General features: G+C 31.3%; 1 protein-coding gene across 11 annotated transcripts; it reads right to left on the bottom strand.

Moving 5' to 3' along the window:
* Positions 1 to 3,970: 3,970 nt before the first annotated feature.
* Positions 3,971 to 10,507, bottom strand: LOC106067120 (glutathione S-transferase theta-2-like). 11 transcript variants are annotated; one of them, XM_056005770.1, is made up of 5 exons: positions 10,343 to 10,507; positions 8,444 to 8,502; positions 7,619 to 7,706; positions 6,756 to 6,909; positions 3,971 to 6,162 (listed from the first exon to the last, which is right to left on the bottom strand). In XM_056005770.1, exons 1-5 carry the CDS (start codon positions 10,450 to 10,452, stop codon positions 5,824 to 5,826), a joined length of 750 nt encoding a protein of 249 aa, XP_055861745.1. In that variant the 5' UTR covers positions 10,453 to 10,507; the 3' UTR covers positions 3,971 to 5,823. The 11 variants fall into 11 exon arrangements, with proteins under 11 accessions (XP_055861745.1, XP_013081705.2, XP_013081707.2 ...); XM_013226251.2 differs by lacking the exons at positions 8,444 to 8,502; positions 10,343 to 10,507 and adding exons at positions 9,162 to 9,418; positions 10,146 to 10,273; XM_013226253.2 differs by lacking the exons at positions 8,444 to 8,502; positions 10,343 to 10,507 and adding exons at positions 9,162 to 9,379; positions 10,146 to 10,273.
* Between the last annotated feature and the right edge of the window lie 2,649 nt (positions 10,508 to 13,156).

The following is a 13,156-nucleotide window of genomic DNA, read 5'->3' as shown; positions in this document are numbered from 1 at the left end:
TGAGTCATGGGCCCAAGGGCAATAAACCCCTTCGCACCACTGCTACTACACCTTCACGCCATGGATGCTACGCCACTGACTCTCATTACTTTGTCAAGGGTTAGTTGGAAGTCGCCCTCTTATTCAAACATCAGTTGATTTTTTTATGAGAACAAATGCTGTTGCCCAGTTGTAATTTTTCCTCATTCTATAAACTCTTTATATATCTTGGGATGCTTGATGTACACTATAAATATATATTGCCTTTAATTACAGTTTAGAACAATGAAATAAAATTCAACCCTTGGTTGCAATATTCCCGAATCTTACCCAACTATATGGCTAAGTGTTGTACTACTTGTTATAATAATGATGTTTGGTTATGCTCCCTTGATCTCATAGACCAATATTACCTACCCAAGGGACCTCTAGGTCTTGAATTATATCTTTATTGTTTTGAATCAGCTCCAATAATTGTTTGACAATTTTTTACAGAAAGTAAGTGCATGTGGTCATTGCCCTTTAGCATTTAACAACCTTTGTCATAGAAAACAATTAGATTTTCATTCTCTACTTGTGGAGGATTACTTTTCACCATAATGCTGATCTAATCTATTATTATTACTTTTCAGAGATAGCATTGATCTCATCTATTCATATTTCTTGTCAAGATTTTTTTTTCATTCTTTAATTATTATTTTTCAAAAATATCATTGATCTATTCTATTATTCTTTTTTTTCCCCACCACAGTTTATGGAATGACTATCCAACTTTGAAATAAAAAACTAATGAAGGACAATGTGATATTTTTCATATGTGCCACATGAGTTTTTCCAAATCACATTCCATTGCAATGAAATATCTCGAAGGAAATCCATTATAGGAATAAAAAGATTTTTTTTTTGTTTTATTCATTGTATATATATTTATACATGGAAATGCCTAATTACATACTGAAAGCTGTTTTTTTTTAAGGTGCCAAATTATGCAAGTTTTACATTAATTTTTTTATCTGACACGTTCAAATGAGAAATGTACATCTTTCTAGTGATATATTTTTGTTGCTATTTAAAGCATTAGTTTATGCTCATTGTAAACTGTTATAATGATGTGGAAGCCTCTTTAAAAAATGTTCTAGTTATTCAAGGGATTGTGATGGCTGTCCGGTAGAAATTTTTTATTCTGTATTTTAGGTCATTACAGAATTCACCCAAACCTAAGGGGAAATAATGGGAGAAAATTTATGCAACTATGTGCAACTCTCATAAATTGTTAGGCATAGGAACAGATTGACACAAGCTGTCCTTGAGACATCTTAATAATTTTTTTATCAAATAATATTTAACGTCTTTATGTAACAAAAATTAGCATCAGCTTTAAAAAAAAAAAAAATTCTGCATTAGCTATTTTCTTAGAAAAAAGTAAGTTATATATGTAAATTAAACTACCATACTAAATTACAAGCTTTTCGAAAAGCAATTCTTCTAATGATAAAAAAAAAAAGAGAGCAGATATACTCTTATAGGTGCTTTTTTAAATTATTGGTTATAACATTTTTAAAATGTTTTTTTCTAAAGTCATATCTTAAACAAAAATTGTTATAGCTGATACTGTAAATTTGTTAAACAAAATCGTTATAACAGCTTTGTTTATTTATCTTGTAATGTATTAAAATCTAGATTTATATTACACTAGCATTATCCACCAGCTACCCCAGTTGATTTAGTCCCAGACTATATATTGTTTATTTTGCTTAACTTCAACTCTAAATTCGAATATCACTTTTTCTATCCCCCCCCCCCCCCCCCCCCCAAAAAAAAAAAAAAAAAAACATCTCCGCCATAACACATTGTCTTCTTTACACTCTCTGACTATAATTCAGCTTATCAGTTATTTGGAAATATTTGAAAGGCTCTATGATGTTTTTTGGGCTGGTTCTTTTTTACTTTTTACATCCTGCTCTGCCCCCTCCCCTAAAAACTTTAATTTTATAATCTGTTAAATTCTAATTGGCATGGGCCACTTTATAATGCAACTAAATACATTTTACCAGTGAATTCAATTACCAGTATCCACCTCAAAGTCTTAGGAAATAGTTCTACATTCAATCTCTAAGTATTCATAGACTTTTCAGCTTTTTATAAAAAATATTTTAAAAGCTCTCTGATGCTTTTTTGGCGTTAGCCTTCTTTAAAATATTGCATCCTGGGCATGGAAGGCTCACATAATATTTTGGTCAGACACTCCCTTTGAACTCTTATGTAAAATATTTTCGGTCTGTGATTTATAGTTATGTTGAATTACAACGGCCCACTTATATCTACTCCCACACACAACATAAACAAATGCTTCTGGACTGAGGTTCACTTTTCTATCTTTCCCCCTTACCACCTCTGAAAAATTATGTTACATAGTGGCACAATCACTAACTCTTCTTCTGCTTCATAACTCAGCATGTAAATATTTCATAGCTTTTGGTCAGACCCATTTTTTCGTTATCACTCTGGCATTGTAATGCCCTCTCAGTTGTTCTAGGCACACAGAAAATAATAACTGGTTAAATTTTCATATTCTTTCATCCACAGCTAGTGAGAGAATAAGTGTAATGTCAGTACATGAATGAATGAGGGCCCTTGTGAATATCATAAAGATGTTATATAAAATGATGCTTTCTTTATTATAATATATAAATATAATAGAAAATGGATTTCTTCAAGCAATAAGTGGGTTGTACACTGACTACAATACTATTCTTTCAATTTATATTTATAATTTTAATAATATTGTTTCTCTAAACATATTTTATAATTATTGTGCTTACTATTAGTAATAATAGAACAATTGTGATACTTAAATTGTACATATATTGTTAACCATATAAATGTAAATATGCATAATTTTTTAACTTGATGCATATTATTTTAATACAAACATATATATAGAAATTATTATTGTGCCAATTATTTATGCATAATTTATTTATTTTTTAATTTTATTTTAACACTTGTGATATTTAAGATGATGATACCACTGGTACAGAAGTTAACAAACCTGATACATATCTATTAACATAACTGACAAAGGTCTCTGATGTTGACTTTTTTAAGTTTTTCTCCTTTGATTTATAAAATAAAATTTCTTTACTTTCATAACTGCAAAGCTAGTAGTTTGTTACAAATATCTTTACATTTTTTTGTTTTTATTTTTTTTTCTATTGAAGTGTAAAATACTTTGGATGCCTTATTGAAAGAAAACTCCTGCTTGTTTAATAATGTGGGATGAGTAAAAAATTTAGCTTACAATCTTCAGATAACAGTAAAATTCAATCTATGAATGTGATGTACCTAAATTGGTTGGAAATTAAATTGTAATATTATAAGCTGTATTTACTTGATTGTTTTAAATTCTCCGAATTCCAAGATTTTCATGTCCAGTTGCTTTTTTTTCTGTTCTGGTATTTGGTCAAAAATAAGACTTGTTCATAATGCAGCTAGTTTGTAAACTCATGCAAAACTTGAATTGTTTATATCAAGCTTTCCTCTGAAACACTAATCATTAATTTCACACTATGGCTGGAATATAGTCTTCTGTGAACACTATTAATTTTATATACACTATCATTTTACATTTCCTCCCTGAAAACAATATTATACAACTTCATTTTGTTTTGTTACATTGACAAGGATTTTATGAATTTTTTTTAGAATTTTCCATATTTGAAAGTGGATTTTTACAAGTGGATTTTTACAAATTGAGTTTGCTATATTTGTTTTTCATTTTAATGAATGTAATAGACATGAAATAATTTTTTAAAATATATTTCAATTTGCTGATTTGTTATTATTTATGTTGTTGATTTGTTGAAACCTTAAATAATATTTAACAAAAATTGCTCAAGTACATTTTGTTTAAATGTCCTATAATTTAAAATGATAAATAGAAGGAATTGTTTTTTAATTGAAATGTTCTAGTCAAGAACAAGACATAGCATAAGTTGAAAGGATTAATTTTATTCATTAGTATCTGCAAGATGCAGTGTTGCTGAAAAGTTCATCACATAAAAAATATGCAAAATTAAATTCATTTTGTTTTTAACTTCTCATATTTATCATGTATTAAACAATTTTTATTATGTGATTAAAAACAAAAAAATTGCTATAAATTTGCATAAATTCTGTTTATATAAAATCCTTTTTTTTTCAGCATTAAAAAAAATATGAACTACTACATCTAAGAGTATTCTATGTGTACAGAGGGTAAACAATTTTAGAAGTGTTATTGTTAAATTAGCTTAGACAATGTATGGAAAGAAAAGTTTGGCCACTCGTCTACAAATAAATTGTGTACTTTGGTTGTATGTTACAGCATCAACATTTGTACATTAAAAATATAGTAACCAAAAGAGGGAGAACTAGTCTCTTCATACTATGACATCACATTACAAGAAATATTTCTGAACAAAAAAAAGAGCTCTTTCCAAAGGTTAATATAGAGAAATGCAATAAGTTTAAATTCAGTCAAAATAAAAGCTCTTTAAAACTTTGTTCTTTTAACTTAATACAGAAGCCTGTTGATACAAAATCAATCATATATATATATAAGGCTGAAAACAGTAGCTTGTTGAAACAAAATCAATCTTAAAATCTTAAATAAATAAATATATATATATATATCAGGCTGAATTAAAGAATTGTTTCTGTAATTCAGCTTTCTTCTGTATGGATATACATTTAACTTACAGTATCCTTAAATATTAAATAAGCACAGAGTTGGTACTTAAGTACTATATAATTATTGCCCTATAATAGATAAAAAAAAAATATGACTCATTTATAATTAGTACTTATTTTAAAAAAAAAGATAAAAATATGCTTTCAGGCACAAAGAATTTCAATTAATTAACATTTGTTATAATCAAAAGATAGTTTTGCTTAAAAACCATATTCCAAGACTAAACAAAAGATCATAAGACATAGAATCTATAGATCTAGTAGATTGATAGAACAACAGCATTAGTTGTTATTCACCATCACTTATCATACTTTATTAAAGTATGATATAAAAAAAAATGTGTTCTATGATTGTCAAACGGGTGCTTAAGCATTCAGCTGCTGGTCTAATGTAATAGGTTCAATTCTGGAATGGAGTTGAATTCTAAAATTACCTAGGGCTTTTAATCACAATAGCCTCATCTAGGGAAAACTTGGCTGACCTTTCAATAATAATTGGCGACTGAAATAGAAAACTAAACATCATCACCCAATGGATTGCTTCTAAATAGGCAGACACTTCAAACCTTTCAACACATGGTTGAGGCACAAACTGCTCAAGAGTCCACAGCACTCAGCAGGGGAAAAAAATAGTTAAAAATAGAATTTTGCAGAAGTACTCATTATAACATGGTGAATTGAAAACAATAATTTCTACAATAATTACCTTTTTGATGTTTGAGCTTAGTTACTGGTTACTGATCCTTATGGAAATAAATACTGACTGATTTTTCAAAACCTCTAGCTTATAGCCTTATATAATAATATTAACTCTTTTCTCCTGATTCTCCATCATTGATTTGACTCCATTAAATTAACTTAATTTCTGGATTCATAAACTTTAATTGGTGTTATATAAAAAGGGCATGCATTTATCTCTACCAATTATAACATATTCTGATTAAAACAAAAACATTATTGAAGTTTAACCCTAACAGGGTAGTGAAATACAAATGGGAAAAATGAATAATTCCTTATGAATGCAGAAAATAATTACAGAGAGATATTTTTTTTTACTTATAAGAAAATAAAAATGTGGCCTATTGAAATATAATTCATTTTTTAATTGTATATTTATAATTTAGAAGCAATCTGTTTGTACACATCAAAAGTTCTATATATTATTTTATGAGCTTCATCAAAATAAGGATTAGTATCATTTTTGACCCTATCCATCCAAGCCTTGATGATTGGAGACTTCTCATAGAGGCTATGTTCGTGGCAGGCATACAGCTGCATTAATTCACAAACAGCAAACAAGTCAGCTATAGATACTTCATTCCCACCTCCAATGTAGGTTTGTGTTTTCAAAAAGTAAGTCTCAAGTTGTTTTAGGACCTCAGAAACTTTTTTCCTCATCTTTTCCACCTCTTCTTGGTTGACAGGTTTTCCAGTAGATTTTGGAATTATTAGCTGGCAAAGACATAAAAAAATCATGGTCATGTTTCAGAATTTGCTGACTGATACTTTGATATTGTTTTATTCTTAAGGAAATATCAAAAGCAAAAGTTGATTTTTTTCACTGTAAGCATTATTGAATTATGGGGTGTGGGTAGCCTAGTTATATAGCACTTGCTGTCGAAACAGAAAACTTTAGTTAATTTGGAGAAATGGAGTTTTCATTATAGATTTTCTTATCTCTCAAGCCACCTAGCTCTAATGGCTACTTGACAGTGGGTGGTAGTTGTTGTGCTAGCCATATGACACTTGAAAGGTTAGATATTCCTTCCAAAATGAAGATTATAATATCTCAACATGAACCTCTTGCAGGATGGAAGGGTATGAAACCGGACAGGGCTTAAATTTAGGACCATCATGACAACGGTCCAAAGAAACCATAAAGTCTGGTAGCTATCCTTATTAAATGTGGACGATAAAAACAGGTAAACCTTATATCACTGTCCTAGATCTTCAAGCAAACATATTTCTGTACATATGTTTTAAATACTCAAATGTTTTTTTTATAAAGAAAGAATTGCAAAATATTTTTTGGATTGTATTTTTACCAACTGCTGGAAAAGACTTGCACACATTCCTCTTGTGTTAAATTGATGCCAGTGAAGGTATTCCTCAACTCTGGCTTGTTTCTTTAGGTTATGTTGAGGAAACCAGTGATCTCCTAGCTCATATTTGCCAATCACATACTTTAAGATGGCCATGCTGTTGAAGTAAGTGCACAATATTTATTGATTTTCTCTGCATTAAAGCATCTTGTCTATTGTAAGCAAATTTGACAACTTATGCATTAAACTACATTTTTACAAAAATACTCCTAGCAAATTTTTAGCAAATTTCTAATGTGCTGAACAAAAACATGAAAATATATTACCGACACAGGGAATGAACCTTTTTAGGCCACAATGAGTCCAAGATATTGTTTTTCTGGTTTAGAATCCAATGAATTATAATGGATTGGTTTTATAACTTTAGCTTAATTAATTAGCATTATAAATCATCTGTCAATGAAATAATATATATATATATATAAGAGCATTGAGTTCCACTCTCTGTTTTTCATTCACTTCATACAAGTCACATCTTTCTTTGATTGGTTCTTCCACAGAATACTTTTTTTTCCTAGCACATCTATATTAAAATTTAAAGGGCTGATGAGAAGCAATGAAAGTAATGAAAATATGCTTTACTACTTTACACAGTGACTAAATGTCTCTTCAACCTTTCTCCCAGTAGCAACAACAGACAAGATAATGTAATTTGGAAATATCTTGCCTTTATCTAGTTTTATATTTTTACATTTAACTACTGGTACCATTGTATTATACTGATAAGCTTTCTTTGAATTTAAAAAAATGCAAATAAATATATTGTTATAGCTATAAAAAAACAACTAAGATTAATAATGACTAACCTCTCTGTAAGTAGAAAGCCATCATCATCTACCACTGGCACAAGTGAAAACGGGTTGATCTTTTTAAATTCATCAGTCTGATGTTCATCTATAGAGAGTATAAAGTATGCATAACTTACTTAGTCATTTTTTTTGTATTCGAATAATACTAATTTTTCTTTGTAATAAGATAGAAAATAGACCAGGAGAAGGGGGCATTATAGGGTCTTTATGGAAAAATTTAATTAACAGTGAATGGGTAACTCTCCTTTCACATTCTCTTTCTCCAAAATCAGAAGCAGATCTGGACATAATTTTTTTAGCATGTACATAAAGTTATGTCTGAATAAGGTTTCCTCTTTAGTAGCTCAGAATTGTTATAAAAGCATTTAAAATTAAACACAGTAGAAAATAAATATTATGTTTATTATATGAAACCAAAAAAATGTGGCATTAATTCTGCATAATTCAATTTTAAACAGAAAATATATTATTTACATATGTGTCAAATATCAATGGCTTTAAGAAAAAAAAGGGCTAAAACAAAGATCGGGCTAAAACAAAGATCCCAAATTCATTTGCTAAGGTAGTCAAACAGAATTTAAATTAAAAAAAAGAAGCTTGGAATGAAGCATTTGATTTGGTGAGGTGAAATGCTTAAAATCAGTCAAATTAACAGCTTGTTGGAACCGAAAGTATTGATTTTTTAAAAGTAATTTCATAACTAATTTCAACACTAGCAAAATGCAGTGAGTGGACAATGACTACATTCGTGACATTAAAAAGAGAAGTAGCTTACTTGACATGTTTGTAATTGCTTTTTACAAAGTTTAAATATCAACTCACTCTGTCTGTCCGGTAGAAAAGTTAGTACACATTTCTCTGACACCCAATCTTGGATCAAGCTGAAATTTTGCACAATTATTTCTTTTATTTGACAACACCGGAATCAATTTTAAAAAATTAACCAATTAGTTGATTGATTATTGGTAATTAATTATTTTGTTTGGTATCTCTAACAAGGGAAAGAAATTTACTTGACTGAAGTGGTGGTATAAGTTGAATTAATCCCCTTTATAGGGCACTGCTTTAAAGTAAGTTTGAAACAAACAATACATAACTATATACATGTTTAAGGTGAAAGTGAATAGATTTAGTCATAGAATTTCTAGATCAAGAATATCATATATATATATATATATATATGCAGATGTCATAAGCATATAATATAGACATAGTAAAATGGCTGTGAAAAGAGAGTTCAACTTTTAAGTTGGATCCATAGTAAAGTGGCTGTAAAAAATGAGCTATATGCATGGGCATAGCCAGGATTTTTTGGGGGGTCTACCCCCTTCCTGGAGAGGACCATTGATGTATATGTGTGTGCATGTGCAATCTCACCTAAAATAAACAAAATTAAAGCAGAAAATCTGGTGGGAGGGGTGAACCCCAAAACCCCCCATGGCCATGGCTATATGAGTATAATATAGCCTTGTAACTTGTACTCATCTAGCTTCAGCTTTTAAGCTAGATCTAGACTCTAGCATTCTAGATCAAGAATTACCTTTTCTGAGAGCAACAGGCTTAGGCTCAAAGGGAACATTATTCAGCCTTAGGAATATGTACACTGCCCGAGAGGGTTGTGAAAGAAGATCGTAATACAGCCGTAAAGTAGGCATTTGACAAATCATACAAGTCACAAAATGCTTCAAATCGTATATAGATCTAGATTTAAAATCTCAATCCTGCTTTCTTGATCTGGTAATTATTTTAATAGTCGATCTGTATCATGAACAGATTAAAATCTAGATCTAGTAGTCTCTATTGATAAAATTATTTGATTATGTATAGCCACTATAGGCCTATATTATATATTTAGTATATATAGTGTATATAGATCTACTAGCAGATCTAGTAACTAGTAGATGATAGATCTAGTCTAGATATTTATTTAGATCTATATTTAAAATATATTTATATTTGGTTTGAGTGATATATCTAATCGGTAACCAACCAAGCCAATCTGGCAACAATTGAAGTTTGTAAATATTGATGCCCAATGGGGAAATTGCCTTGATATCTACTTCTAGTATCTCTACCAATTAACCAAATATAGAATCTAGAGTCTGGACTATAGAGACAATAGAGTCTACTAAAGCTATATCACTAATATCAGTATAGACTATAGTATATGAAGTATATATATAAAAAAATTATATTATATATATTAGATCTAGATTCTAGATCTATATGATAATGATATATCTAGCTATCTAGCTAGACATGAGCTTTAAGTTTAAGATCTCTAGAATAATGAATAATCTAGATCTAGATCTATCTCTATAATATAACTAGAATTACTAGATCTAGATCTATATCTTCTTTTTTGAAGTAACGTCTAGATCTCAGTATTATAAGACAAGATAATTGCATTTGTAGGCTCGGATCTTGATCTAGATCTAGATTGACTAGATTTATATACTATAGAGATCTACTCTACTGTCTACTCCACTAGATCTAGACCTCTAACTCTAACTAGTCTAGTTACTCTAGTCTAGAATCTAGATTCGGGAGTCTTGCACTCAAAAGTGAAATATTGAACTTTGAACTTTGTGGATGACCATGGCATTTAAAAAAGTTTTAATAATATTTGTATGGTAGATATAATAATAGAGTAGCCTACCAGGTGGCCGAGCCTCGCTCGGAGGAATAATCTATTAACTATAATTAACGAAAAATATTTACCCGAACTTATTTTTTAATGACGAAAATGAGCGATCTGGTAGAAGACTACCAATCTCTAAGTGTTGCTTTTGTGTTTTTTTAGTTCTAAATGACATCGTACACCATACCATACGTGGCGATTCGAATAGAAATTCTCCCTGTAGACAGTGTAGTCTCGAAAAACAAATCTCACATTGAATCTTTAGCGTTAAACTATTGGCCTATTAGGCCTATTGGCTTGGTAGAAAGTCTTTGCAGTGTAACTTCTCAAATGATTACGTTCAGAATTTAATTTTGCAATTAATATATCAATTAGGCCTCCCTGGCTTTAGTACGAAACATCAAGTGATACAAAATCTCTACGTTATTGGGTAAAACATACACTTTGTAACAAACTAAAATGGTCAATTTTCCCCTTAGAGACTAAAAAATCGCTTTAGAATTGTAAAGAAGCGTTTCCCTTCAAGCACCTCTGTTATGCCGAACACCTTTAAGTTCACTAAAAAGCCTTTGGCAGATGTTAGAGCCCTATACGGGATACGTGCCCTGCCCAGCGTGACTGGCGGGCAGGGGCGTAACAGGATTTGGGGGCCCGGGGGGATTGACCTCTTTGGGGGCCCCTTGCATTTCGACATATGACATGAGATAATGTACGCAAAAATATATAAGCCAAAAATCAAATTGGTTCAGTATATCAGTAAACTTAACAAAAAATAATCATTAAGACTCTTTTAATGAATAATACCGTTGTTTATTGGTTAAATAATGCATAAGTGACAAATGTCAATTTATATCGCTTCACGTCGTGCATTATGTGCAGCAAAGAAATCTATAACATCATCTACATCGATACTTTCTAGTACTTGTGACTCCACTGACATTAAAGCCATGATAAGCCTTTCTTGCGTCATTGTGCTCCTGAGATAGTTTTTGATGAACTGAGCTTTGAAAATGATCTCTCATATGACGTAATGGAAGTGGCCTGAGTTAGCGGTATTCGGAGGAGGTTGCAAGGTTTGAGCACACGTAATAACCATATGAAGCCTGTTTCCTCAATATGTCTATTGGTGACTGTATTACTGGTTTTTTGATGAAAATGGCTCGTGCATCAATGACATCATTGAAAAAGCGATTTGCCATTTATTTAATCATACAAACAGGAAAAGTAGCACAGTTTGTCATAAGCGTGTCTTCATCTAACAGGTGTCTTGGTTCAAGAAGAAACCCAAAGGTATCCATTTTCTTTCCAGCCTTTGGAATCTGCCCTTCATCTCCATATGAAATCTGTCCAGCACTTCTGTCGAAACACGTTTGAATTGCAGTTCTATTGACAGTCCTAAATTAGAACTCAACTTCCCATCAAGTCTTTTCTTTCTTCTGGTTGTTTTGATTACAGGGAATCCATAATATTCACTACCTTCTTTTGCTTTTTCGATGGATTGGGTTTTTGTCAGTTTCTCATCATTTTGCAGAAAGCATGAAAGGGTAGGCCTACTAATTTCTTCAGCAGCTTCCCGTATATGCAGTCCAGACTTTTGTAGTTTCTTCTGAACTATATTAATTGGGTGCAGGAGCTTTGACCAGAATTCCAGATAGGCAAAAAAAAATCGTAATTTTCCACTGCATAAAGAAGATTCTGTGCTAATATTATATGATATTACGTCATTGTTGGTTGTTTATGTTTTGAGTGAAAGCAAAATTATTCAAAGCATACAAAAGTGGGAAAGATCCATATCTTGTTATGCTCGAGTAAAGAAATACTCCGATAAGCGGACTGCCGTATTCACCATCACAACTGCTGACAAGTAGAAGACTCAGGGAATCATTCCAACTGATCCCAAACTATTGAAACCATCGGTAGCTGAAAATGCAGAGACATTACTTAACGAACGATAGATGAAAAGCAAAGTGAAATACGATGCAAAAACAAGACTACTTAAAGATTATTCTGTCGGAGAGTTCGTCTAGGTCAAACATGGCAGAAAGCAGTTGTCATAAAAAAAAACCTTTCAGCGGGGTTTGAAGCTAATCAATACCTCTTCAATAAAAAAAAATTAAAAAAAATTACGCACTCAAAATGCTATGAGCGTAGCCAAAGGGGTTTTGATTTTAAACCTCCCTTCAGCTGGATTTGAAGCTGAAAAATACCTCTTCAATATTTAAAAGAAACAAGCAAATTAAAAATACGCACTCAAATAATGCTATGAGCGTAGCCAAAAGAGGTTTTGAGTTTAGCCCCCCCCCCCTCCTCCAGAGGATTTTTTTTTAAAGTTTAAAACCCCTCCAGATGGTTTTGAGCTTTAAATCCCCCTACAGAGAGTTTTGAGGTTAAAAACCTCTCTCTTCAATATTATTCTAAAGCAAAATAAATTCACCAAATTCTATGAGCGTAGCTAAGGGAATTTTGAATTTGTTAAAAAAAAAAACACAGATTTTTTAGTTTAAAGCCCCCAACAGATGATTTTGACGATAAAGCTTCCATTTTTGATATAAAATCTAAAGTAGACTACAGTCACAATCATTCCGAGAGAGTGACCAAGAGAGGTTACATATTTCTACCGGTGGCTGGGCTCCATTAATAAAGTGCAGTGAATAGTCATCTGGCGAAATTGAAAAAGACTAAATGTGGCTCAACAAAGATAGCTAAGACGGATTTTAGGAGTCAGTTATAGAGATTGGGTCTCAATCAAGGAAATCCTATGTCGAATTGGGAGTCGACCCCTTAGTAAGGTTCTGACAGAGCGTCGCATGAGGTTTGCGGGACATGTTCTCTAACAAAATGAATTACCCGTAATAAGAGTTGCGATGACATGAAGCCCATTACGAGGAAAGCAC

Source organism: Biomphalaria glabrata, chromosome 12, assembly GCF_947242115.1.
Source record: "Biomphalaria glabrata chromosome 12, xgBioGlab47.1, whole genome shotgun sequence".
NCBI lineage: Eukaryota > Metazoa > Mollusca > Gastropoda > Planorbidae > Biomphalaria > Biomphalaria glabrata.
Note: the sequence above shows the minus strand (reverse complement) of the source record. Positions and strands in the feature narration are given on the sequence as shown.